This window comes from Loxodonta africana, chromosome 22 (genome assembly GCF_030014295.1).
Source record: "Loxodonta africana isolate mLoxAfr1 chromosome 22, mLoxAfr1.hap2, whole genome shotgun sequence".
Lineage (NCBI taxonomy): Eukaryota > Metazoa > Chordata > Mammalia > Proboscidea > Elephantidae > Loxodonta > Loxodonta africana.
In genome coordinates, this window is record NC_087363.1 from 23,454,157 (window position 1) to 23,481,574 (window position 27,418).

Sequence of the window (27,418 nt, forward strand, 5' to 3'; positions counted from 1 at the left end):
TGTGTATGCCCTCTGTGTTCTGAGCTGCATGTAAACACTGTCGGTGGGCGGGGTCAGTGGTAATATAACCTGTTTTTTCTGCCTCAGCTGCCTTAAGAAACACTGTCTCCCCTGATATCCCACAGATATAATAACCAAGCTGCAATGGTTTCCTTTCCTTTGTGCTGGAATTCCACATACAATTCAATCAACTCAGTGAGGGTGTATTCCTGCATTGTCACAGAATTGCTGGGTAGAATTTCTTGTCTAGGGTCATCCGGCTTGCAGGTAGTTTTTATCTTACGGGAGGGGAAAGCCATGCTCCTCCTCTAATATCACCACCACCTGAGTCACTACCAGGCTTGTCATCCCAAGAATTTCATGTTTTCACTTCCCAGTCACCTTTCATCAACATTGCCCTGATCTTCACATTTGGCACTTTCCTTCCCCCCTCCCCCATCTTTACAAACCTGCAGGCAAGCATTTCTAGTTGCTCATCCTGTTCGTGGACACAGCTGCTCAATATGTTAGTCATGGCCACGTGCGACTGCCGCATATCCCTTTCCAACTGTTACTCTTCCTGCAAAGCTCCTATGTGTTCTTCACCAGCTAGCTGGGTGTCAGTGGCCAGCCGAATGGGCCAGACCAGCGGCCACCCTATGGCCCCTACTGTTTTCCTAGCTTCCGTTCCACACTTACGAAGGCGTACATCTTCCTGCAACCAGGCTATGCCGCTTAGCATTTTCAGGGCATCCCTACACTCACCGGGAGGTCCACACACATCAAGCATACAGCCAAACCGTTCCACATGGAGGTTGTTGGCCAACCTGGGATTTCCCCCCCAGAGGCCTCACTCCCACTTGCCATTTCTTCAGTCTCTTGGCTGGCTCGCTAACTGTCCTGGCAGAGACCAACAACTTAAAACTTGTCTTCAAAAACGGAGGGTGCTTGCTGAGAGCGGCAGGCAACTCCAGAGTGCCAACAAAGGAGTTTCTTAGGGAGACTTACATGCGAGGAACGTCCTGGGCAGCAGCATGACTAAGCAGATCTCCTCGCCCCGTGGTGGGGGACAGGGCTTTTCTAGCGGTGGCGAACAATAGTGGCTACATGCCAGGGACGCCTCTAGACTTACATAAGACCGCCTCGGCAAGAATTACAGAAGAATGACTTAGCAAACGTTAGTGAACTAGCAGAAAGCAGGAGTGCGGCCTCGCAAAGCCTGTTTCCCCTTCAACATAAGAGATGGCAACGTTGCGGGTCCCGTGCCACAGCAGAAGCGAAAGTTAGAAAATCTAGTCCTAGGGCTTCTCAAACTCAACTCCACATTTACTCAGGCCCAGGATAACCCCTCAGGTCAGAATGAAAAACGCACGGGGTCGTGAGGCCCGCCACCTGACGGACTGCGCGGAAACACAGAAAAGAGGGGCGGCGCAAAAAGCTAGCGGCAAGGCAGGCGGAAGCGGCAGCTCCTTCGGCTTCTACCCCTTTTCCGGCCTCCTCCCGGCTCCACAGCGTCTGTGAGACACGACGGCGCGGCGCGTGGGGGTGGGAAGAAAAGAGAGAGGCGGGCAGGCGCGCGAGGCGGTGCCGCGGGGCGGGGCTTGGGCGCGTGCACGTGTGTGCGTGCGTGCGTGCGTGGGCGCGGCTCGCCGCACGCTGTGCGCGAGGCGGATGTCCGGGCCGGCTGCGCCGGGGCCGCGGATGAGATGGCGGAAGGCGGAGGCTGCCGTGAGCGACCGGATGCGGAGACCCAGAAATCCGAGCTAGGTGCCTTGATGAGGACCACGCTCCAACGGGGGGCGCAGTGGTAAGCTGTGGGCCCGCCCTTCTACGGAGCAGAGCTGGGCGCAGGAGCCCCGGCATTCAGGCCCGGCCCCTTTCTCTCAGCTTGGGGAGGAGCCGGACGGGGGCGGTGTCTGGTGATCTTGAGAGGGTGGCCTGACCCCCGCCCCTTGGGAGAGGAACCCTGAGATCGGTACTGGGAGAGCGCGGCGGGACTGGAGCTCATACCGGCCCCTTCAGAGCCCTAGGGGGCGGATCCGCGGGGGCAAGGGCTGCAGGATGGGGAGGAAGTGGAGTGCTCACAGGGATCATGAGGGTGGGAAGAGCCCTGTGTCATCGAGGACTCCCCTTGTGACCCTGGGCGAAGACATTCGCTCTTTGTAGACATTGGTTCCTTACTAGTAAAAGCAGGGTAGCAATACTTGGCCCACAGCCCTCGCTCAGTTGAGGCAAGGATCAGAAGTAGATACTCGTAACTTGCAAACTGCAGAACAGATGTCAGGGTCAGAAGCTGAACAAATGTCTGTGAGCTGTAGATTATTTTGATAACAAATGTCAAAAATAATTGTGGTAGCAGCATATTGGAGTGGGAGAGGAGGGTGGCCTGGAGCCTAGAGCTAGATAGAAGATTAGAAGTACAGAATTTAGAAGAACAAAGAAAGCTGAGACATGAGGTTTCTTAATAGATTGTTTAGTAGAAAAGGCATTACCTTCCACTAGTGGAGAGATTACTGGGTGGTATTGTGTGGGAGTAGAAAACAGGTTAGGGTTTGCAAAGAATAAGAATGAACTTCTGCCTTTAAGAAACCATGGTGGTGATGATAATGTCATTTATAGTGATAGAGGAATTGAGTTCAGAATAGAAATATTGAGGTTAAGAGGAGTTCAGATACAGCTTTACAGTGTTTATCTTGAGCTAGCCAAGTTTTAAAAGGCAGAGCAAGCAGAGGTACTTTGGAAGTTATCCTGTTTAGGGGTGATACATGAAAAAGAATACTCGGTGGAAGGAGAGGGAGTTTACGATAGACTAAAATCACACAAAAAGTTTGTGGAGGGTATTGCTTAAGGGGTTTGGAGAGAAAAGAACATTTAGAAGTTTGGATATATTTGTGGATCCTGTGGCCTCTGGGAAGCTGCCTGATCTTCTCTAAGGTTTGTTGGTTACAAAATTTGAAGAACTTATGAATATTTGTGTTTTGTTGCCCCACAGAGGTTTCTCCCTCCTTCTGTCTTAATCATAAAAGTGATACTTTAAAATATAACCAGGTTTGCTTACTTTTCTTAAGTATAAAAAACAATAAGTTAAATATGAAACACAGTTTCAGAATTTTTGATAAGATGAACACAGTAGACACTAACTTTATGTAAATGTGTATATATATACATACATGTTTGTTTACATGTGTATATGTGTACTAATTACACATATAAGTATAAATTGTATATATATGCATATGCGTACTATTTTAATGGGTATTAGAGGAAATTATTTGTTATAGTCTAGTCAGATATCATCAAGGAAGGAAGAAAAGGTTGGTGCTTTCACACATTTTTAATATCTTGTTTGGTCCACTAAGGAAATCTGAAGTAGGTGGAACTATTATCCCATTTTCAGAAATGAAATCAATTTAATGCTGTTCACATTAAGCAAAGCAGTGCAGCCACAAACTGTCTGCCTGGATGAGGACCTCTGTAGAAATCGTATGGAATTAATGACCGGTTGATCGCAAACAGGATTCTACCCATAGAAAGACTTAATTTAAATAAACATTTTGAAGCCAATCATTTCCTCCCTTCCATTCATTCATTCTTTTAAACAGTCATTTCACTTAAGGGATACGTGCCCTGGGCCATGCCCTCAGTGCTGTGTAGAGCCTGGCCCTGCTTCTGCTCTTGAGTCTGTTTTTTAATGGGGGTTGTAAGTGACCCAAAAGGAAAGACCAGAAAAGAACGAGGGGATAGGCACAGAAACCTGTAATGCCAGCTTTTCTGCCACAGTAAGTTTTTGTCTGTCTCTAGGTATCTTATTGACAGCCGTTGGTTCAAGCAATGGAAGAAGTATGTGGGCTTTGACAGCTGGGACATGTACAATGTGGGTGAACACAACCTGTTTCCCGGCCCGATAGATAACTCCGGACTCTTTTCAGGTGTAGTATCCTATTGCTTTTTTAGGTAAAATGTCTACTTGGGCAGTGGCCCGAAGGTGTGTTTATCTGTAACATGGACTTTCCCAGCATGAGGAGATAGAAATAAGTATCTTCGATTTGTGTGTATATCAGAAGCCTGCAGACCCTCCGAGAGAAGTTGAACTGCTTTATTTCCCTAAATTAACTGCTTTTAACAAGAGCATGCTTTTAGCATTTTAAATTTCTCTCTCTCTCTCTCTCTTTTTTTTGATAAATTAGCTCTGCTAGAGATTTCAGCTTTTAGATTGGTATACGGGATAGAAAGAAATAGGATATCATTTTGAAATTGGACCTGGAGTCTGAAACTTGGAAACCAGAGTTTTCTGTGTCACCTTTGCAGTTGAACAAATTGTAGACGGTCAATGTTTGTCAGGTATTCTTGTGATAACTGTGTTTGTCATAAAAGTAGAATGAAGAGAGGTGGAAGGTCGGTAGACAGAGTTGTGACCACAGTCAGCTCCCAGTGGGGACTATGGAAAAAATGATGCATGACACACCTAAAATTGGCTTGCACCTGTAGATGCACAAAGATGAGAGAGTCAGCCTTCCCAGGCTTTGCTCTGCCTGACTTCAGACTTGCTCACAGGCAGGACAGAGGTTATCTGTTACCTGTGCCCAGAATCAGGGCAACAGGAAGGCAGACCATGTATGAAGCTTGATCCAAGTACCTAACAGTAGCCTGGATATTTTTAAAAATGAGCAACACTTCAGCTCACACTTTGTCTTAGGGTTGGTCTAAATGACGTAATAAATCACTGCCATTTGGTTTGTTTCCTGATGGAGGCCAGAGGGTGGCACTATACCATGACATTGCCTTAGCAGTTAGGAAGCATTGCATTGTGTTTACTTTTTGCCCTTCACCTTGTTTTTTAGAAAAGGAGAGATTTTAAGGTTTTAAAACTAATGATGAGAATTCTCGAGCTGAAGGGACCCTCAGAGGGCATTTTGCATGGCCTTTAGCTAAGGGAGAGCATTCCTGTTGTGGTCCCCTGTTTTTATGTCACCTGCCTTTGGCTTGAAACATCTGCTCTATCTTGAGAGGCAAGAAGCACATTCCATTCAGACCCTGGAACATTCACAGTGCAGGAATGACCTATTGCTGGCACATGAGGTTCACCCCTTAGTTCCCAGATTCTTGGTCCCTGCCAGTCTTAGTCCAGCTGCCTTCTGCCCAGGGTCATGGGAGTGGCCTGGAAGGGATTCTTGGAAGAGTAGGAAGGAAGAGGAAGAGCATATCCTTGCTGATGTTGTCTGCAAAGCACCCCTTCTCTCATTTCCACCTGTACTTCTACTGTGTGTCAGATGGGACCCCTGTGCCGAGACCAAGGCTTTACTCTCATCTTCCCCCTTTATTGACTTCTCCATTAAATAAATTTATATAGGGTAAATCCTTATTTCAAAACTTTTGTGTGATTTTTAGCAAGATGGTCTTGGACTGAGCCAGTTTTGAGTAAAAGTAGGGAACTCTATTGGAAATTCCAGTTAAGCTTCCTGCCCTTGCTCTATAGTGTCATAGGAATGACTCATTTGGGAAAATTGTCGCAGAGCCACAGAGAGAAAAGAGCTTTGTAGAACCGATGTACTTGGAGTTGATGAGGCTGAAGGCTGTTGGTGTCTTTCTCACAGTTAAAGGTTACTGGCTGTTTGACATAGTATGGGGTGGCCAGGTCTATGTGGTGCTTAGTATTAGAAATGAATAAGTTGTGTCCCCCGAGTAAGACAATAAGCAGATGACTTTTTTTTTTTTTTTTTTATTAAGCTTCAAGTGAACATTTACCATTCCAATCAGTCTGTCACATGTAGGTTTACATACATCTTACTCCCTTCTCCCACTTGCTCTCCCCCTATTGAGTCAGCCCTTACAGTCTCTCGTTTCGTGCCAATTTTACCTTCTTCCCTCTCTCTCTATCTTCCCATCCCCCCTCCAGTCAAGAGTTGCCAACACACTCTCCCGTGTCCACCTGATTTAATTAGCTCACTCTTCATCAGTATCTCTCTCCCCCCCACTGACCAGTCCTTTTCATGCCTGATGATTTGTCTTCGGGGATGGTTCCTGTCCTGTGCCATCAGAAGTTCTGGGGAGCATTGTCTCTGGGATTCCTCTAGTCGCAATCATACCATTAGGTGTGGTCTTTTAATGAGAATTTGGGGTCTGCATCCCATTGGTCTCCTGCTCCCTCAGGAGTTGTCTGTTGTGTTCCCTGACAGGGCAGACATCGATTGTGGCCGGGCACCAACTAGTTCTTCTGGTCTCAGGATATTGTAGGTCTCTGGTTCAAGTGGCCCTTTCTGTCTCTTGGGTTCTTAGTTGTCGTGTGACCTTGGTGTTCTTCCTTTGCCTTTGCTCCCGGTGGGTTGAGACCAATTAATGTATTTTAGATGGCTGCTTGTTGGCATTTAGGACCCCAGGTGCCACAATTCAAAGTGGGATGCAGAGTGTTTTCATAATAGAATTGTTTTGTCCATTGATTTAGAAGTCCTCTCAAACCAAGTTCCCCAGACCCCAGCCCCTGCTTCGCTATCCTTTGAAGCTTTCATTTTATCTCGGAAACCTCTTTACTTTTAATCCTGTCCAATTAGGCTGACCTTCCTTGTTTTTTTTTTGTTTTTTTTTTTAATTTTTATTAAGCTTCAAGTGAACATTTACCATTCCAATCAGTCTGTCACATGTAGGTTTACATACATCTTACTCCCTTCTCCCACTTGCTCTCCCCCTATTGAGTCAGCCCTTACAGTCTCTCGTTTCGTGCCAATTTTACCTTCTTCCCTCTCTCTATCTTCCCATCCCCCCTCCAGTCAAGAGTTGCCAACACACTCTCCCGTGTCCACCTGATTTAATTAGCTCACTCTTCATCAGTATTTCTCTCCCCCCCACTGACCAGTCCTTTTCATGCCTGATGATTTGTCTTCGGGGTTGGTTCCTGTCCTGTGCCATCAGAAGTTCTGGGGAGCATTGTCTCTGGGATTCCTCTAGTTGCAATCATACCATTAGGTGTGGTCTTTTAATGAGAATTTGGGGTCTGTATCCCATTGGTCTCCTGCTCCCTCAGGAGTTGTCTGTTGTGTTCCCTGACAGGGCAGACATCGATTGTGGCCGGGCACCAACTTGTTCTTCTGGTCTCAGGATATTGTAGGTCTCTGGTTCAAGTGGCCCTTTCTGTCTCTTGGGTTCTTAGTTGTCGTGTGACCTTGGTGTTCTTCCTTTGCCTTTGCTCCCGGTGGGTTGAGACCAATTAATGTATTTTAGATGGCTGCTTGTTGGCATTTAGGACCCCAGGTGCCACAATTCAAAGTGGGATGCAGAGTGTTTTCAGAATAGAATTGTTTTGCCCATTGATTTAGAAGTCCTCTCAAACCAAGTTCCCCAGACCCCAGCCCCTGCTTCGCTATCCTTTGAAGCTTTCATTTTATCTCGGAAACCTCTTTACTTTTAATCCTGTCCAATTAGGCTGACCTTCCTTGTTTTGAGTGTTGTCTTTCCCTTCACCCAAAGCAGTTCCCATCTACAGATTGATCAATAAAAAGCCCTCTCCCTCCCTCCCTCCCTCCCTCCCCCCTTTGTAACCACAAAAGTATGTGTTCTTTTCCGTTTTTTCTATTTCTCAAGATCTTATAATAGTGGTCTTATACAATATTTGTCCTTTTGCAACTGACTCATTTCGCTCAGCATAATGCCTTCCAGATTCCTCCATGTTATGAAATGTTTCAGAGATTCGTCACTGTTCTTTATCGATGCGTAGTATTCCATTGTGTGAATATACCACAATTTATTTACCCATTCGTCCGTTGATGGACATCTTGGTTGCTTCCAGCTTTTTGCTATTGTAAACAGAGCTGCAATAAACATGGGTGTGCATATATCTGTTTGTGTGAAGGGTCTTGTATTTTTAGGGTATATTCCGAGGAGTGGGATTTCTGGGTTGTATGGTAGTTCTATTTCTAACTGTTTAAGATAACGCCAGATGGATTTCCACAGTGGTTGTACCATTTTACAATCCCACCAGCAGTGTATGAGAGTTCCAGTCTCTCCGCAGCCTCTCCAACATTTATTATTTTGTGATTTTTGAATTAATGCCAGTCTAGTTGGTGTCAGATGGAATCTCATCGTAGTTTTAATTTGCATTTCTCTAATGACTAATGATCGAGAGCATTTTCTCATGTATCTGTTGGCTGCCTGAATATCTTCCTTATTGAAATGTGTGTTCATATCCTTTGCCCACTTCTTGATTGGGTTGTTTGTCTTTGTGTGGTTGAGTTTTGACAGAATCATGTATATTTTAGAGATCAGGCGCTGGTCTGAGATGTCATAGCTGAATATTCTTTCCCAGTCTGTAGGTGGTCTTTTTACTCTTTTGGTGAAGTCTTTAGATGAGCATAGGTGTTTGATTTTTAGGAGCTCCCAGTTATCTGGTTTCTCTTCATCATTTTTGGCAATGTTTTGTATTCTGTTTATGCCCTGTATTAGGGCTCCTAGGGTAGATCCTATTTTTTCTTCCATGATTTTTATCGTTTTAGTCTTTATGTTTAGGTCTTTGATCCACTTGAAGTTAGTTTTTGTGCATGGTGTGAGGTATGGGTCCTGTTTCATTCTTTTGCAAATGGATATCCAGGTATGCCAGCACCATTTGTTAAAAAGACTATTATTTCCCCAATTGACTGACACTGGTCCTTTGTCAAATATCAGCTGCTCATACATGGATGGATTTATATCTGGATTCTCAATTCTGTTCCATTGGTCTATGTGCCTGTTGTTGTACCAGTACCAGGCTGTTTTGACTACTGTAGCTATATAATAGGTTCTGAAATCAGGTAGGGTGAGGCCTCCCACTTTCTTCTTCTTTTTCAGTAATGTTTTGCTTATCCGGGGGTTCTAGCAGATGACTTTTTATGAAAGGTTTTAGTTTGTAAATCAGAAAAAGTTTTGAGTTTAAAGTCAGGTTTTTTTTTCCTCTTTATTATTGTACTTTAGATGAAGGTTTACAGGAAAAACTAGCTTCTCGTCAAACGATTAGTATACATATTGTTTTATGACATTGGTTACCAACTCCACAACATGTCAACACTCCCTTCTTGATCTTGGATTTCCTGTCTCCTGGCTTTTAGTCCTTGCTGGGCTGGTGTACACCATTAGTCTTGTTTTGTCTAATCTTTGGCTGAAGGGTGACCCTCAGGATTTTTTTTTTTTTTTGAAGTGTCTAAAGCCAACCGATAAGTATTACCTGTGGACCAGCCTTCTGTTCCTGGACAGAAAGGGCCTGGCTTGTCAATATCAGCAATCATGCTGTAGTTGCTGTTGGAAGTGCTTGGCGCATTAATGAGGAGAATTCACCTTGGCATTTTTTTTTTTATAACACATACATACACACACCTCTGTTTGTCCTCAGTTTCGTGGTCATGTACCCTGGAATGATTTCTGTGAAAACCTTCCAGACCCGTAAGGTACCGCAGCACTCTGTATTTGTCTCTCTGTGATGCTAATTACCACGTGCTCCTTCAGTAAAAAATATATAGCATATTATTAGCCATTTTAACCATTTTACATGTAAAATTCAGTGACGTTCATTACGTTGGTTGTGTAACCATGGCAACTCTTTCCAAATTTCTTCATCACTCTGAACAGAAAGGCAATACCTCCCCACTTCCCCCTCCGTCCCGCCCCTGGTAACCACTCATAAACTTTGGTCTGTATGCATTTGCCTATTTCATATAAATGGGATCATACAATATTTGTCCTTTTGTGACTGACTTATTTTACTCACCATAATGCTTTCAAGGTTCTTCTATGATATGATGTGTCGGAACTTCATTTCTCTTTATGGTTGAGTAATCTTCCATTGTGTGGGTATAGTGCGTTTTACTTACTCTTTGGCATTCTTGTTACCCAAAGCTATTGAGTTCCTTTCCTTTTTTCCTTGGAAAAGAGAGGTGGGCTGGGTCAGAAACCTGCCCCTGATGGGATGGAAACTTGCGGGAGGAGAGGTGGGAAGCTCTGGCCACCTTGTGAATGCTCTCTCTGTGTATACGTATATATATGTACACACATGTGCACACACACATATGTATTTTTATTTTTAAACCTTGTCTGTCTTGAGATCCAGATGAGTTGCATCACAATGGGTACTTTTTGCTTCCCTAATTTTGTGGTTTCACTGGTGTAAGAGATAGCAGTGGGTTCCACTGGTCTGGGAGTGTCTGTTGATTGGCACAGGCTTGTCAGGGAGGCTCCGCTGGTGGGAGGTGATCAGTGTTCCCTTGATCCAGTCCCTTGGTCCTTCCTGGAGGAAGTGTGCTTCAGGCTGTAGATGTCCAGTTCTGACCCCCAACACATGTGGCCTCTCTCTAGTGGGCGTAAGAGGAATGGGTAGCACATTGAATACCTTCTCCTACCACAGGGGATTGTCCGGTTGGGTTTTGACTTGGAGTATTTAAAACTAAGAATGCTAAATGATTCTCGGTAAAATAGATCTTTCAGGGGAAGGCTGGGTGACATTATTGCAGTTATCACTGAGCAGGATATTGTGGTAAATATAACTATTTTAGTTGTAGAATCTAGAAGCTCTTTGAAAATATAAATTGGAGTTTTTCTCTTTTATACCCTCCCTCCCCACTGTAGAAGAAGTACACATTCTTCATAAAATGTTCAGAAATGTGGCTACAGACAAGGAGCAGTCAGGTCTCATCTTTACTATGGCCAGAGACAGAATTTTTTTTGTACGTGTTCCTATAAATACTTTTCGTATTTCCGAAAAATATGTGAGAACAAACATTTCTGAGGAAAAGAGCTGTGAGTTATGGGCTGTTTTCCTTTTTCAGATCCTGAAAGTCAGACCTTGAAAGAACACTTAATCGATGAACTGGATTATGTATTAGTTCCAACCGAGGCCTGGAATAAGTTATTAAACTGGTACGGCTGTGTTGAAGGCCAGCAGCCAATTGTCAGAAAAGTGAGTATGTGAATTGTCACCCTTGCTGTGGATTCTCCCCGGAGGATACTGATTGGTGTTCATTTCCTGGGAACAGAACAGACCTAAGTGGTTGAATGGAGATGTTTGAGGCCTTGTTTCTGGTTCTCTTAGGGAGTTATGGTTGTAAGTGATGGTGAGTGAGTCTGCTCACCCAGCATGTTACAGTGAGTGGCCTCCAAACATCAGCACTGCCCAGTGGCATGGGGCATGTCCAGTAGTGCCGTGAGAGCACTTTCTGGAAGGCTGTATAGGAGAAAGCTCCCTTGGGGTATGTGTATATAGAGTAATGTATTGCTTCTTGTTTATCTTAAAACCTTTCTGATACTGCTTTCCCCCTATGCTTATGAGTCTTTGGCCACACTGTTGAGTAACTCAAAAGTCAGGCATTCAGAGAAGGTTAGCCTGTTGAGGGAAACCTGGCTCCGGGACAAAAACCCAGATTATAAACCCCCTCTGGTACACAGGACTCATAAGGGGGCCATTGCCCTGACTCCCACAGTTAGTAAATTTGCTTATCCTACCATAGGAACCTGCACACCAGGTGATACTTCTTAGACATTGGGTAAATTTTCCACTCTGCTGTGTATGTGGTTCCCCTTCTTAAATAGTAGGGCAGAGGTGCAGTTCTGATACCACACTCCCAAGGGTTGCTGTTCAGGGTTGGAGCTACCTTTTTCTCCGGCTTGAAACCTGAGACACTGAGAAGGTTTTGGTTCACAAGATTGGGGGCATGCCAACCTCCTGCAGACGTCCCCTTAGTGCCCACAGTGCTGTCACATGGGTGTACTCTGTCCAGGGCTTTACCTGTATGCCCTAGTCTAATTCAGTGAACCCTGCAAGGCATCGTGATCCCCGTGATCCCTGAGATGAAGAGCGACACCCCTGTTACGTAGTGTCTGATGTTAACTCTGGTTTATGGACAAGTGTAGCACCTCTTTTCTGATAATTATTTCTCAATGAGTTAATTAGCTTTTGAACTTTGGGTAATGACCATCTGCTGGTTGTCCCAGTGCTATGTTATAGATATGAAAACTAATTCTTTATAGCAAGGCATGTATTTTAAGGGGAAAGAGCAGTTTTTCTTCTTGGAACTTTTATTTTTGTTTTTTTGATTGAACTTCAGGGAAGTTTTACTGAACAAAGTAGTTTCTCATCAAACAGTTAGCACATACATTGTTGTATGATGTTGGTTAACAACCCCACGACATGTCAACACCCTCCCTTCTCAACCCTGGGTTCCTTATTACCCAGGTTTCCTGTTCTCTCCTGCCTTCCAGTCCCAGCCCCAGGGCTGGTGAGCCCCTTTAGTCTTGTTTTGTTCCATGGGTGATAACAGTATATTTTTGCCAAGTCTGGGACAAGACGTGCCTGTTCAGAGCTGACCTCCTGGAACCTTCCTGGAGGCCCTGATACGGCTGCCGTGCGTTAAAACCAGTGGGAAATGGGCTTCTCTCTGGTTCCATCAAGGGGTCAGAGTGCTCTTGTTTGGTCGTAATGCGTGGAAAAGATTTTTAAACTCTTGGGACAGACACCAGAGACTTTTTCAGTTTGTACTTCTAATTCTCTGATCATGTAAGGGAACCGATTATCGTGTAGTTTCTGCCTTTTGGCACTCACGAGACTTGTTGCTTCCAAGACTGCCCAGATGTGGAACCGCTGCTCCTTCACCCGTGCCTATTGCCCGCAGGTCGTGGAGCATGGCCTCTTTGTCAAGCACTGCAAAGTAGAGGTATATTTGCTGGAACTGAAGCTCTGTGAGAACAGCGACCCCACCAATGTGCTGAGTTGCCATTTCAGCAAGGCAGACACCATCGGTGAGCAGCTGGGCTGGGGTTCCAGATGTCTGGTGAGAGAGTGCAATGGGAGGGAGGCTGAGATCTTCAGATCATCAGCCAGATAATATCTGGCTGTGGTTCCCACTACTGACCTGGGAGCCTCTTCCCCAGGGGATTCTCGTGGGAAGCCAAGCCTGGGAATCCTGTTCTGTACAACTCTGGGAATGCTCCTTGCTCATTTAACATATGATAATAAATAAAAGATGAAGAAACACAGCTTCAGAGAGGCTAAACTTACTCGGAATCTTAGTGAGAACGTGACATATAGCAGGCATTTGAGACCAGATGAGCTGTCTTAACTGTAAAGACAAGTTTTCTCACTTTCCTGTGTTGCTTCTATGCTATAAGTGGGACCCATATCATCAGAGAAAGATAAGGATAGGAAACATTTCTGGGCATGACGAGCACAAAAGGATGCCCATAGTAGATGTTGGCTGTTAGAAGTCACCAAGGGGTTGAGGTCAGTCAGAATTTTTGATCCAGAGCACCCTGTGAACATCTGAAAAGGAAGGATGAGTATTAGCTAGCCATGGCAGTCTTTAGTGTTACGTCTGGAGAAAGCCCTGAGTATTGTTTCTGCCTGTCCCCAGCAACCATTGAGAAGGAGATGCGGAAGCTGTTCAACATCCCTGCGGAGCGTGAGACACGGCTCTGGAACAAATACATGAGCAATACCTACGAGCAGTTGAGCAAGCTGGACAACACTGTCCAGGATGCTGGGCTATACCAGGGTCAGGTAGGAGGGCCCCGGCCATACCCCAGCAGGCAGTTCTGCCCAGGATGTGTAGCCAGGTACCTTGTGGTTCTGAGCACATCGGGAGTGGGGTGGCTTGCACTTGCCTCATTTGCTTTCCCCTTTCACTCAGGTGCTAGTTATTGAGCCCCAAAATGAAGATGGCACATGGCCCAGGCAGACACTGCAACCAAAGTAAGTGAACTTTTTCTCCTTTATGGCTGGGCTTAACAGGTGTGAGAGAGATACCCTTTCCTAAGGCAGTTGTTTGTGCTAAGAAAAATTGTTCTGAATCAGATGAAAAAACATTCAGTCTTGTATCCAGAATCCAGAATCTTAGATAAAGGTCCTGGCCTTTGGTAAGTGGCATACTGGGCAGCCACCTAGAGGAAATCTGTCAGGGTGACTCAGCAAGAGATGAGAATGAGAGTCAAAGGAAGAGAAGGGGCTGGGAGCTGGGAATGCTGCGCTGCCAAGAGGTGGCTTTGTTTTGTCAAGCTCTGTCATTTTCTCTACTTACTGTAAGAGGCTTGGATGGAAAAGGAGATGGTCTCATGACTTAAAGGGAATAGTTTGATCCTACCTTGCCCTTTACCTGGTGGCCTGTTAATTCATTATTGGCCTTGGACCTTGCTGGGAGAATTTCTCTGCTATTGAACTTAGACTCTAGGCACATCTGTCTCAGGAGAGGTTTATGTGGTATGTGGAATTGTGCATGTCCTTAGGAGAGGAGAGGAAGAAGCAATGAATTTTTCTTATGGTGTAAGGTGGGGAAGTTATATCTGTGTCCCAGTAGTTGTTGGGACAATGTCAGTCTCTGCTTTTTTTCATTTGGGGCTTGGATGGTGACTGTTCTATAGTGATGGGCTCACCTCTCTTGAGAAACACGCATGAAGACACAAAACATTTTGCAAAGAATTTCAAGCCTCCAGCCCAAGAATCCCTGCTTGCCGGTTCCTGACAAGATGACATAGGTGTGGTAGGGAAAATAATAGCTTTCAAAGATGTCCACATACTAATCCCTGGAACCTTACATGGGATGTTAGCTTACATGACAAAAGGGGTTTCGCAGATGTCATTAGGCTAAGGATCCTGAGATGGGGAGATTATCTTGGCTTGTCTAGGTGGGCAGTGTAATGACAAGAGTCTTTATAATTGAAAGAGGGAGGCAGGAGAGTCAGATGTGAGGATGGATGCAAAGTCAGAATGATGCAGTGTGTGAAAGACTGTACTGGCCACGAACTGGGGAATGTGGGCAGCCTCTAGAACCGCCTAAGGCCTCCACAAAGGAATGTATCTCTGCCAACACCTTGATTTTAGGTCAGTGAGAACCATTTCAAACTTCTGACCTCTAGAACTGTAAGATAATAAATTTGTGTTGTTTTAAGCCACTAGGTTTGTGGTAATTTTGGCAGCAACAAAAGGAAACATAGATTAACCCAGGCTGTTAACTCCATTTTTGGAACTGGAGATGCCACAGAACTGAGAGAAAATAATGTAAAAACAGTGAGAACCCCCTGAGGTGACAGAAGGTGGTTGAACTCCAGATTGTGAGGTGGGGTTGGTAGGTCAGTAGAAGAGGACTGGGTGTTCTAGCCAAGGGTGAGTTCCCTTTTCTCAGTGTTGTTTCTCCCCACCCCTTCCACACCCTAAGGCAAAAGAGATGCCAGTGAAGGGAAACAGTATTTGGAAAAGAGCAGCGCCTCCTTGAGCTTCCGAGAAGGGTAGTCTCCTGGTGACAGTGTGGCCATTGCAGAGTGAGCTGAGAGGAATCCTGAGGGGGCACATCCCTTCCCCATTCCTCACATAGTGGCAGGTACTGTCTAGATGCTGGAGATACAGCAGTAAACAAAGTTTCTGCCCTCAAGGAGCAGAAAATAAACAGATAAATAAGAAAAATGCACATTTTCAATGGTTTTTAAGCACTGTGAAGAAAAGTCAGGGAAGAGAATTAGTGAGTGCTGGGCTTTGGGGAGGGATAGCTTCAAACAGGATGGTGGGGGATGCCCCACTCGTGTCCTTTGAACATGGTCATGAAGGAGGTGAGAGTCAGCAGTGAGTGTGGTGCTTAATTGGGAGAGTAACATAAGGTAGAAGTGACAGCAGATACAAGTCCTGAGGCAGAAGCAAACCTTGTTAAAGACCAGCCAGGGGTCTTTGGTGTCTGGAGCTAGGAGCAATGAGAGGAGGATAGTGGAAGGATGAGGCCTGAGATGTGAAGGGGTGGTGGGCCCTATGATCCTTTTGAGACTCTGGACTTGGGCTTTGTCTCTAGGTAAGGAGGGGAGCCCGGTGGGCAGGGAAGGGCCATGGGTGTGTGTGTGGATGGAGAAGTGGTATGATCTTACTTGGTGAATAGCTCACAGGGAACCATAACACAAAGCTGGTGAGTATAGTTGCTATAAAAGGAAAATGACAAATGAACAGCCTGTGCTATTTGGAGCAGAATTCATGTTCCAGACAGCACAAGAGGATGAAGTAAGAATAATAAATATCCTAAGGAAAAGGAGGAAATGGGTACATGAATCAGGAAGAAATAGGCATACTTGGAAAGAAAGAATTTAGAGAATGGCTTGAGTAGTAGAATAGATGTAGCTGAAGAATGAATGAATAAGTTGAATGGTCAGGTTGAAGAATTCTAGAAGTCATTATGAAGAGATGAAGTGGAAAATAATAGGAGAAAAGTTGTGCTGTGATAAAAGGAAGGAGAAATGTCAACATAATAGGAATTTCAGAAGCAGACAAAAAGATGGGGACAAAGGGAAGAAAACATAAGAAGAAATAATGACAGAGAGTTTCTTAGAAATCAAAAAAGATACAAGATCTTAAATTTAAAGAATGCCAAACAGGATAGATAGAGGAAAGCCCATACCTAGATAGGGTGAAGCTTAACAACAAAGACGAGAAAATTCCACATCTTCTTAACAGTAACAGTAACAGTGGATCTAAGGGTACTTCTTCAGTGTCAAAGGAAAAGAGTTTTAGAAGTAGAATTTCATGCCTTGCTAAACTATTATTTAAATGTAAGGTGAAATATTTTTCTTGGGATGGATGACCTTAGAAAGTTTTCTGCACAGTGCTCCTCTTTGAAAACTCTTTGGAGGAAGTGCCATTGGAATCCAGCGACAGGCAGAAAGATCTATGGAGTGTGAAGGAGAACACACAACTGTTGAAGTGCTCCGTTGACCAGAAAACCAAGGACCTGGGGACTTTGGAGCAGGCAGAGATTTCTTACATAGGACATAGCACCACAAACCACAGAGGAAGGAGTGGATAGAGAGGGATGACTTTTAAATTAAGAACTTCTGTTTATCAAAAAGTTAAAAGGCAAGCCCCAGAGTATGAGAAGGTATTTTGAATATGTGATCTGACAAATTGTATTCAGAATTTCAGAGAAACTCCTACAAGTCAGTAAGAATAAGTCAGACAACCCCAGTAGAAAAAGAGGCAAAACACTTGAACAGGCACTTCAGGAAAGAGAATATCCAGATGGATAGCAAACATACGGAAAGATGCGTGACTTAGCAGTCACCCAGCAGTGGCACATTAAAATCATGATGCAGTGCTTCTACTTCACCCACCAGAATGGCAAAACGAACAAGGCAATAGCAGCATCGAGGATGTGGGGCAGTCAGGATCATCAGACCCTGCTGATGGGGGATGTAAATTGGTTTGGCTGTTTTAGAAGACTTGGCAATAAGTACTAATGTAGAAGTATTTGTGTATTTTACAACTCAGTGATACCATTCCTATGCACGACAACTAGCAGAAATCAGATGCCCATGTTCACTTAAAGACATGTTCAAGGAAGTTCATGGCAATACCAGTTGTCGTGGTCACAAACTGGAGCGAACTCAAATGTCCACCAACAGTAGAACGGATGGATAAATTGCGGTGTGTGCACACACTGGAATTCTATACAGCAGCACACAACATCGATGAGTTTCATCAGCAATGTTGAATGAGAGAAGCCAGGTACAGAACACAGCATACTGTATGATCCTATTGATATAAAAGCTTAATGACAGGCAAAACTAATCTTTGGGGTTCAAGGTCAGGATAGTGGTTAGCTTTGAAAGGCATAGTGACTGAAGGGGTGCATGAGGAGGACATTTGGGGGGGCTGGTGCTATACTATTTCTTGGTGGGTACTGATTACACTCAGTTATGCACGTCTCTAGGTAATACTTCAGTAAAAAGTTTAGTAATAATTTTTTTGTTTAAAGTAAGGTTTAAGAAAGCAACTTATACCTGTAACAATCCAGAAGTAAATTCTTGGTCATCACAACATGGAGGACAGATGAGGAGACTAGGAGGTGGTGAAGAGCAGAAAGAAATGAGAATGTTGCTGAACTATTTCTCTTGGGGGACAGTGTAGATAGTTGTAAGTTTAAGTAATTGGTGGGGGAAAACAAGAAGTTATACTAATAAGTTAATGGAATAAATACCAGAAAAATAAAAACATAATTTATAACTTTGAAACATATGTTATCAGTTAGAAATGGTTTGGTGGCAAGTAAAGAAGCAAGATAGATGCTTATATCTTTCTAAAATTTCCCAGAAATGACACACAAAACCTTCCTTTGCATCTCTTTCACCAGTTTTATGACCACACCTGGTTTTAAGGGAGACTGGGAAATGCCTTTTAGCAGGGTTGCAAAGTTTAAACTAAGGAAGAATGAGAGAATAACTATTGGAAGGTAACCAGCAAACTGTCATACCTATAAAAGAAAATTCAGTGGAAAACAAGGTAAAAGTAAAAAGTGTGGTAATTAGAAAACATGAAATACGGAGGCTGAATTAAGCCCAGCTATGGCAGTAATTGGGGCCCTGGTGGTGTGGTGCTTAAGAGCTCGACTGCTAATCAAAAGATCAGCAGTTCAGATCAACCAGCTGCTCCTTAGAAACCGTAAGGGGCAGTTCTACTCTGCCTTATAGGGTCACTGTGAGTCAGAATTGACTCAAAGGCAACAGGTTTGGTTCTTCAACAATATTGCTGGAGAAAGACCTGGCGATCTGCTCCAGTAAAGGTTACAGCCTAGAAAACCCTACGGGGCGGTTCTATTCTGTCACATGGGGTTGCTTTGAGCCAAAGTCAACTCCATGGGACCTAACAACAGCAGCAACGTAACAATAATAACTGTAGCTGGTTTAAACTCACTTGATCAAAAGATTAGATGAAATGTTTCAAAAAACAAACATGTTCAGTAATAATGACTGTTGAAGACAGGCTGAAATTGAGGGAATGGAGAATATATCAGCTCAAGTTTGTCATCTGGAGAAAGTCACTGGTTGGCTTAGTGGCTTTTTTTTTTTTTTAAACCCACCAGAATAATAATTTTACATATTTCCTGGTGGGAGGACAGCATAGTAAAATTGTTTTCATGGATGGATTCCGTGGTTGCCTGTAACCTTTTTTTTTTCCACTGTGAGGACCCCTTTGTAAATTCCTGACCATTTTCAGATAGTTTTCTTTTCCTTGTGGATTGTTCCAGCCTTTGTGTTAGTGCTTCACAAGCATTTCTGTAGACCTGGCCTCATCTCCTTCTCTTTAACTTACTCGCCTGGGGTGTGTAAGGCCTAGTCAACCCTACACCGTGTTCGCCTCCCAAGGCTTCCTGCACACAGCCAGAAGAGGGGCAGTGTTCCCTGTAGTGAAGGGGGCGCCCTCCTCATTAGATGAGGATTATCTGTTGACGCAGAGAGGTTGCAGTTTAGGGTGTTGTGAAGACAATTCTGTGTTAGAGTTTCATTGGTATCAACTATAATGCCAGATGTAGAACTCTGGATACTTGAGGTCAGGCTTGAAGGGTAGACTCTTCCTCAGAGCAGCATTGAACCTCAAGAACACCTGAGAAGCAAGCAGTCTGCCCGTTGTTCACCCGACCTGCCACTCTCCACTCACAGGAATGTTGGAGCAAGGCGGGTAGATGTAGGCTCTGTCTGGTTTGCTGGAGCCTCCTTTGGGGTGTGAACATAGGTGTGTCATAGGCCTTAGTCATGGGTTCAGGGATATACTTGAGTTGTCATCCTTGGGGAACAGGAAATACCACAGTAGAAAGGTGTTGGGAGTCCAGAGGCTTGACCAGAGTGTCTCTTGGGAGTGGAGAGATCTTTATTTAGAGATGTGGCCTCTGCTTTCGGAGTGTTTACAGCATGAGACGCAGTCACAATTCAGAACGAGGTCTTATGTTCCCTAACGTGTACACCTGAAATTCAGGCGTTTCCCACAATGCTGGTTTCCCAGCCTGCAGTGTTCCAGGATGGGCTCTGGAAGCTGCCTGAAGATCTGGTGACAAGCCTCTGGACCCAGTGCCCAAGCATTTACCAGATACGAATCACTTTTGTGCATAGAGTTTTTGTCTTTGATTTCTCTTGTCTATCAAAGTTGAGTTTTTTAAAAACTTTGTATTATATAAATTTTTAAGCAAATGTACTCTCAGTAGATTTCTTTTTTACCAAATCCGCTGTTAAAACTACTAGCAGCATTTTCTAGAATACTGTAAAGAAATGTTAAATATTTGTTTTCTTTTGACCAGAAATGTTTTTTCTTCTCTTTATAGAATTGACAGGTCTTGATACATGTAATGACTTTTATGGATTTTTTTTTTTTTTCCTTTTAAAGCTCAAGGGAGTAAGTTACCAGTGAACAGTTAACTGAAAAGGATAGAGGGAGACCATTTGCCTTGAGGGTTCTGTACATCAGAGTTCGAATTTCCGTCTCCTGTAGCACCCATCTCCAGTTCTGAGATGACTGAGTCTGCCCTGCGTCGCAGACAGACAAACAGACCATGGGTGGCAGACTTTCCTGCCTGCCTAGGCTGAGCAATGTCTGTGTCTCAGTGGACAGGTCTGAAACGTGTGCCTCAGTCACCTGTGTGATGGAGGAGCATGCCTCGGCTATAACAAGTCTCACTTAGTGCACTGACTGATGAGTTCTTGGACTCCTTTGCTGCATGAGGATGAGGCTGTTGAAGCAAATCCTTTTGAGCATCAGAGAAGGTTCCTTTCCCTATGGGAAGGTGAAAGGCTGGGGGAGTCCTCTCTCTCCCTCTCTGTGACCTCAGAGTATGGAACAGAGCTTGATTCCTAGTACCTGCATAGGCCCCTGGGTAGTGTCCTGACGTCTGCCCACTGCTGGTGTGGTCAAGATCACTCCTTATTTCTACTGCTGCGTTTCACTTTCTTCTCACAGGGAACCTGAATTGATACCAGAGCCCATGACGTTGGGCTCTGTGCCAGGACAGTCCACCTACTTAATCACTTTCTCGTTTCTAAAAATAACCCAGTATTCTAAAAGGAGAATTACAGTTGTACATGTTTGAAATGGTACAGAAAGATCCATTTTCTTCTATATGTTCTTAGACATACTTTAGTAGGAGATTGATAAAATTGATAGCAGTTTAAGATTTGGGGCAGTTAGCCCTTGAATTAATCTGAAAGGAATAAGCCTAAAATAAGATTTGATGAAAAATTTTGAAAGATGAGTTTGAAATAGAGAGGCTTATATAATTCCCCTTATTCACTTTTGGTAAATTAAATTCTGGTAAGCAAATAAAATCACTTCCCTTGAATGGCAGAGTAAAACCAAACTGCCATTTTCGTATTCTAGTGTCCTTATATCCAGCTATATAATTTGAGTCAGGTATTTTTGAGGAAATTCATCCCTTACTGCCATTTTTCTGTGTCTTTCACTGGTAACTTAAAATTCAAGGAAGCTTATGATTTAGAAATCAAATCAGCATGCCCTGAAGCACTTGATAGTTTATTATACTGAAACGTTCAGTATATGAACATGTGGGCAGATGAGACAGGAACCCTAATTAATTTCTTGACTCTCACTTAAATGAAATTTATCTTGAAGCAGCCTGAAAAAAGCAATTTATTTTAAATGACTCAATATGGAGGACATTTATTTCTTGAGAGGAAACCTAAGGTATTAAATAGGGCTTGCTCTGCAAAAAGTCAGTAGCCTTGTTTCTGCTTCTCTCTCCCAGATCAAGCATTGCACCTAGCAGAAATTTTACTACCTCTCCAAAATCATCAGCAAGTCCCTATTCTGCAGTGTCTGCCTCTCCCATTGCCAATGGTGATAGCACTAACACCTCTGGGATGCACTGTTCCGGTGTCAGCAGGGGGTAAGAGCAGGCCCTTTTGCTTTGCTTCCCTTTTCTCTGAGTCTATAGTGGGTTGTCCTGGATAGCTCCTCTGCTGCTATGTTAAGCCTAATGGGATGAGAGTTCTGTGTTGGAATGTCCTGCATGTGGTTTCTCACTCCATTTCATACCCACAGTAAAGGGTGCCTCCTAGTTCTCACTTACATTGCTTGCTTTCCCGGGAGCTGGTGTTTTCCCTACGGCCCCAGTCCCCTGTGGTTTTGGGGGGTCACTGCATTTGTTTGGAAAAAGACGGGCTGGCCATATGGCAGAATAGCTATTAGAGCATGGTTCTCAGCTGTGGGGGAGCCCTGCCTGTTTCTCCTCTGGATTGCTGTGACCCTTTCTCCAAGCATGGCAGGAGCACCTGCCATGTGGCATAGAGAGGGTAGAAGAGGCAGGTGAGATGAGAGAGTGTGCGTGAACACTCAGGCCCAGTTGAGGCTGGATGTGGGCTGGTAGCAGGGACAAACTCTTGGTCTTGTAACCAAAACCTTCTTCCCTAAAATCACCAGGCAGTCCGTGTTCTAGAGGGATAGAAAAGTTAGCATTTGCCAAAGCCTGAGAGAGGAAGATTCAAAGAATATTTCTTGCCTTAAGGGTGTGCTTACCACCTGTGGTGGAGAGGAGGAGAATGAGGGAGTAAGGAGGGGAGTAGAGGGAACTTGTATCGTGGAATTACTACCAGACAAGAATTCCAAAGGGTCTGGAGGAGCCCCAGAAGGCATCCTGAGGGTATGTATGCAGCATTCACTTTTATCCCTGGTATGGATTGTGTTTTCCAGTGGATCTGGCTTCTCTGCTTCATATAATTGTCAGGATTCCCCATCGTCTCACATACAGCCTGGGCTCTGTGGACTTGGAAACCTAGGAAACACCTGCTTCATGAACTCTGCTTTGCAGGTAAAGGAGAGAGCTGCCATCTAGACAACACTGTGTTTCTTACAGCACTTTGAGGCCTGGGCAGGAGTGGCCTGCTAAGGTGCTGGGTAGATCCATTCCTGGAGGTCCCCACCTATATCCTTAGGTTCACTAATTCACTAGAAGGACTCACAACTCACTGGAAGCTACAATACTTAGGGTTACAGTTTATTACAAGGAAAGGATATAGGTTAAAATAAGCCCAGGGAAGAAGTGCATAGGGCAGAGTCCAGGAGGATTCCAGATGTGGAGCTCCCGTTACCCTCTCCCTGTGGAGTCAGGAGGTGCCACTCTCCTGGAATTCATGTGGGACAATATACACTGAGTACCGCCAATCAGGAAGCTCACCCGAGCTTCAGTGTCCAGAAAAAAGAATGGTTAAAAAAAAAGGTTAATAAAATTCCATGATTTAAGTTTCCATCTCGCAGTGCTAGAAAAAGAACAAATGAAACCCAGAAGTAGTAGAAGGAAGGAAATAATAGAGACAAGACCAAAGATTAATGAAATACAAAGCAGATTTATAGTACAGCCAGATTTGATTCTCTGAGAAAACTAATCAAATTGATAAACCCCCAGGAAGACTGATCAGGAAGAGTAAACACAAATGACTGATACCAAGAATGAAACAAGGGACATCACTGTAGAACCTTTAACGTTAACAAGATTATTGGTGGATAGCAGAACAGCTTTATGCCATTAAAGTGGACAATTTAGATGAAGTAGACAAAGCGGCTAGAAAAACACAACTTACTAAACCACCACAAGAAGAAATAGAAACCCGAATAGTCCTTACATGTTAAAGAAATTGATTTGGTAATTAAAAGCCTCACAAAAAAGAAAATTCTTGTTCTGGATGGCTTTACTGGTGATCATGTTTAAAGATTTAAGGAAAAAAATAATACCAATCATGTATAAATTCTCCAGGGAGTAGAAAAGGAGGGGCAACTCTCCAAGGCATTTTACAAGGCAGCATACCCTGATACCTAAATCTTACAAAGAAGAAAAGGAAAATCTCATGATTATAGACATGAATAAGTGAAATAAAGTTTTGACAAGTCAAATTCAGTGATACCTAAAAGTGGTAACTCATAACCAAGTGGAGTTGGTGCTAGGCAAGCTAGGTTGGTTTAACACTTGAAAATCAGTGTGTCATTTAACATAGTAACAGAGTAAAGGAGCTAACCATATGGTTATCTCAATAGTTGCAGAAAAAGCATTTGATAGAATTCAGTACCCATCTTCGTTTTGAAATTCGAAGAGTTAAAATCAGTATACACATGTACAATGGTTATTAGTTATTGGATTCTGTAGAGGCAGTCCCTGGATTATGAACGTCTGACTCACGTACAGCCCATTGTTAGGAATCAACCCCTGTAAAGCCTATCAGGAAAAAACCGACTGTGTTTAGGCCCCCAGGCCGTCACGATAGGCTGCATTTCTCCTGAGTGCGCAGGTGCCACAGCAGGTCCTTGGGTGGCTTCTGGCGGTAAGCAGGCCCCTGTGACATGGCGCATCCAGCTGTAGCTGACAGGGAGCAGAGAGCCCACATGTATCTGCCTCCCTTGGAGCTCAGAAAGGGCCGGCCCCACCGACCAAATGCACAGCTCAGCTCCGCATGGCAGACCTGCAGGCGGTGGCAGCTGGCAGGGACTTGGGCACCATGCTCTAAGTGTTCTTTGAGTATTACTGGTCAGTGCACCACCCTGGGCACACTGCTCGGCCTCCTGATGCTCTCTTACCCAGCTCCTCCCAACCCCGTCCTGCTGGGCTTCTATGCTGTGCAGCCCAGGGGCCTTTGCCTCTCTGGGCTATTTCCCTTACCTTACACATGTAGGATTTCACTAGTGCAGCAGTTCTTGGGATTTGGCGGCTGGAAGGGGGCGAGGCAGTCGTAGATTCCAGACCTCTGTATGTCCTTATGGTTTCTGGGGTCTGTGGAGAACTTCAGACTTAAGTTTACTTAAGTGTCCTCTTCCCAACCCTTGGCCCCAGGGGTCACTTTTAGTACATCCTGAGCGGCACTTCTCCCTTGGACTCTGAGGCAGGGGCCTTATAGTCGGTGCATGGGGTTGACAGTTCTGATGAGAAGGTGATGGAACGATCCGTCTGGCCCCAGCACCATCCTACCCACACCCCCAACCCTCCCTGGTTCTGCTGAGGATGGTTCAAAACCCAGCAGAAATGTACCAGCCTTCAGGTCGTACAACATAGATTTTTTAGTTCAGAGTCTGTAATAAAGTATCCAATTAATCTGAAAGATTTTACAGAACAGAATCTTCTATTTTGGGTAATGTTTGCCCTGTAGGTGTCTCTTCAGCTGTGGAGAAGGTAACATACTATGGTTTGTAATAAAAAACAGGTGCTACTTTGTGACATGCATCCCATTATTATTATTACTGTATTATGTTAAAGATGTTTTTGTGTATCTGGAAGTGTTTTTTTAATGTTTTTTATGCATAGAAAGGTACGCTATATGCTACATACCAAGACAAACATTTGACTAACCGACATTAGATAAGAACTGTACTTAACTGTTCCGACTTGTGTACAAATTCAACTTAAAGTCAGACTTAGGAATAGAGTTCATTCGTAATCTGGGGATTGCCTGTACTGTCTAATTATACTGATTTTCCCCCCATAACATTTAGACTTTAGTAAAACATCTTGCCTTTAGCTTATTTATATTTTGTCTTCTGATGAAACTCTGGAATGTCCCAGTTGCTTCTGTTGAAAACAGAAATTGTTTATTATCCCTTCTGTGCCACGTACTTGAGGTACACAGCTTTTGCCCATTGGTAGCTTTTTGTTTCAGAGATGAAGACTCAGGCAGTGAACTTTACTTTCTCCAAGACCATGTCCCTGGGAGGTTAACCATGTGATGGTCTACCAGCTGAGGCTGCAGGGAAGCTGTTCCTTACTCTTGTGAGCCTTTTAGAGAATCTTCTGAATGCTTCAGTTTGATGGGTTGACCCTCAGTGGCCCTTGAGAACTTGCATTATTTTGTGTATCTGTGTGCTCTCAAGAAGGGCTGTGAGCTCTGGCCATGTTCTGTTTCAGTGCCTGAGCAATACCGCACCACTGACTGACTACTTTCTCAAAGATGAGTATGAAGCGGAAATCAACAGAGATAACCCTCTGGGCATGAAAGGGGAGATTGCAGAAGCCTACGCAGAGCTCATTAAGCAGATGTGGTCTGGAAGGGATACTCATGTGGCGCCTCGCATGTTCAAAGTAGGTTTGGGTATATGCTTCCTTTTTCCTGGTTTGTGGAGAGTGGTTTAATGTGGTAATGAGACATTTCTTTATGTGCATCTTGGGATTAACGTGTGATCTGAGAAGAAAAGCAGCACACCACACGATCAGACTCTTCTTTTCTGTCATTCAGTCATTCAGCCCCTTTATTCAGCGCACACTTTTCTTAAATGTTCTTTACTCCCACCTCTGAGTTGGGGGTGCTCCTCAAGTCATTTGTAAGCTGGTTGCTTGGAATACCATATTCTGCAGTGACAATCTTTAAATGATCATTGTCCTAAGCCAGTCCCTAAAAATTTAGTTTAACTTCAAAGGGCACTTTAAGGTTCTCTGAGCTTGGGCCCTAACCCTACCCTGTCGTTTGAGTTGGGCCCCACTAAGTCAAGAGTTGGGTTGATACTCTTGGAAGGCAGTCAGGGACGTTTCATACTTCGATCCCTCAGCCAAGAAGATTTGGGGAGCAGATGGGCAGACTGGAGCTCAGACCTTCCATTGCCCGAAATTGTAAGGGTGGGGCAGGACCGGGCAGTATTTCATTCTGTGGTACACAGGGTTGCTATGAGTTGGAATGGCCTCGATGGCACCAAGCAACAACGGCATCGCCCTAAATGTTTTTTTCCTGCTGAGGGGAAAGTGCCTTGGCCCCCATGTGCTTAAATCTGAGAGGTCCCCTTAGGCCTTCAGCACTGGGGTTCAAGGAGCCTTCATGAAGCACATGGTAGAAAAGGTGTGCATGTTTCTGATTCAAGTAGGAAAAATAAAATAGCTCAGTGAGAAAATTAAAATCTCAGGTAGTTTACCAAAATTGAAAACTAATCCTCTTTCATCTCCTTAGTCACATTAATCTCTGGGACAATATATGTAAATTATTGTTCACATTCTAAATCATAAAGAGACCATCCCTAACTAGTATGAGTAATTGGCAGACAGTATGTAAGGGTGTTAAGGAGCCCTGGTGGTGCAGTGGTAAGCGCTCAGCTATTAACCAAATGGTGGGCATTTTAGGCCCACCAGCTACTCTGCAGGAGAAGGGTTAGGCAGCCTGCTTCTGTAAAGGTTATGGCCTTGGAAACCCTAGGGGGCAGTTCTGTTCTGCACTGTAGGGTCACTCTGAGTTGGAATTGACTGGATGACAGTGGGCTTGGTTGGTTTGGTTATTTAAGGACATTAGGGGTAATGTAGAGCTTTCTCAATGATTGGTATGCCCTGTATCCCTACTGTCCAGTATGGTAGCCGCTAGCCACCTGTGACTAGTGAGTGCTTGGAATGTGGTTAGTGTGACTGAAGAACTGAATTTTTCATTGTATGCCATTTTAATTAATTAAAATTTAAAAAGCCACATGTGGTTAGTGAACAACACAGGTGTAGAGCAGGCTCTCAAACTTTAGGATGCATCAGAATCTCTTAGAGGGCTTGTTAAAGCACAGACTGCTGGACCCATCCCCAGAATTTCTGGGCTATGGCCTGGGAATGTGTATTTCTAACAAGTTCCCAAGTGGTTCTGATGCTGCTGGTCTAGAGGCCACACTCTGAAGACCATTGGTGTAGAGCAATACAAGGCAGACATTTATGTAGGGATCTGAAGGATGTTATATGTCTGAGGATCCCTG

The 27,418-nt window shown here is 44.2% G+C and overlaps 1 protein-coding gene and 1 long non-coding RNA gene across 7 annotated transcripts in view; one reads left to right on the forward strand and one right to left on the reverse strand.

Annotated features, from left to right (window-relative positions):
* Window positions 1-1,566, reverse strand: part of LOC135228477 (uncharacterized) — a 27,940-nt gene extending 26,374 nt beyond the window's left edge. The window contains exon 1 of the long non-coding RNA XR_010318991.1: window positions 988-1,566. This is a non-coding gene — a long non-coding RNA (uncharacterized LOC135228477). The remainder of the gene's footprint in view (window positions 1-987) is intronic.
* A 70-nt stretch (window positions 1,567-1,636) lies between these two features.
* Window positions 1,637-27,418, forward strand: part of USP4 (ubiquitin specific peptidase 4) — a 44,840-nt gene continuing 19,058 nt past the window's right edge. For 2 of the 6 annotated variants that reach the window (XM_010589806.3, XM_064274539.1), the window contains exons 1-9: window positions 1,638-1,786; window positions 3,781-3,908; window positions 10,761-10,891; window positions 12,600-12,726; window positions 13,338-13,483; window positions 13,614-13,675; window positions 21,477-21,617; window positions 22,421-22,538; window positions 25,614-25,787. In XM_010589806.3, the coding sequence (XP_010588108.2) occupies window positions 1,686-1,786; window positions 3,781-3,908; window positions 10,761-10,891; window positions 12,600-12,726; window positions 13,338-13,483; window positions 13,614-13,675; window positions 21,477-21,617; window positions 22,421-22,538; window positions 25,614-25,787 (1,128 nt within the window). In that variant the 5' untranslated portion in view covers window positions 1,638-1,685. Of the gene's footprint in view, window positions 1,787-1,816; window positions 2,914-3,780; window positions 3,909-10,760; window positions 10,892-12,599; window positions 12,727-13,337; window positions 13,484-13,613; window positions 13,676-17,218; window positions 17,456-18,080; window positions 18,804-21,476; window positions 21,618-22,420; window positions 22,539-25,613; window positions 25,788-27,418 lie in introns of those variants that run through there. The other 4 variants (XR_002785676.2, XM_010589808.3, XM_010589807.3 and 1 more) reach the window with 4 other exon arrangements.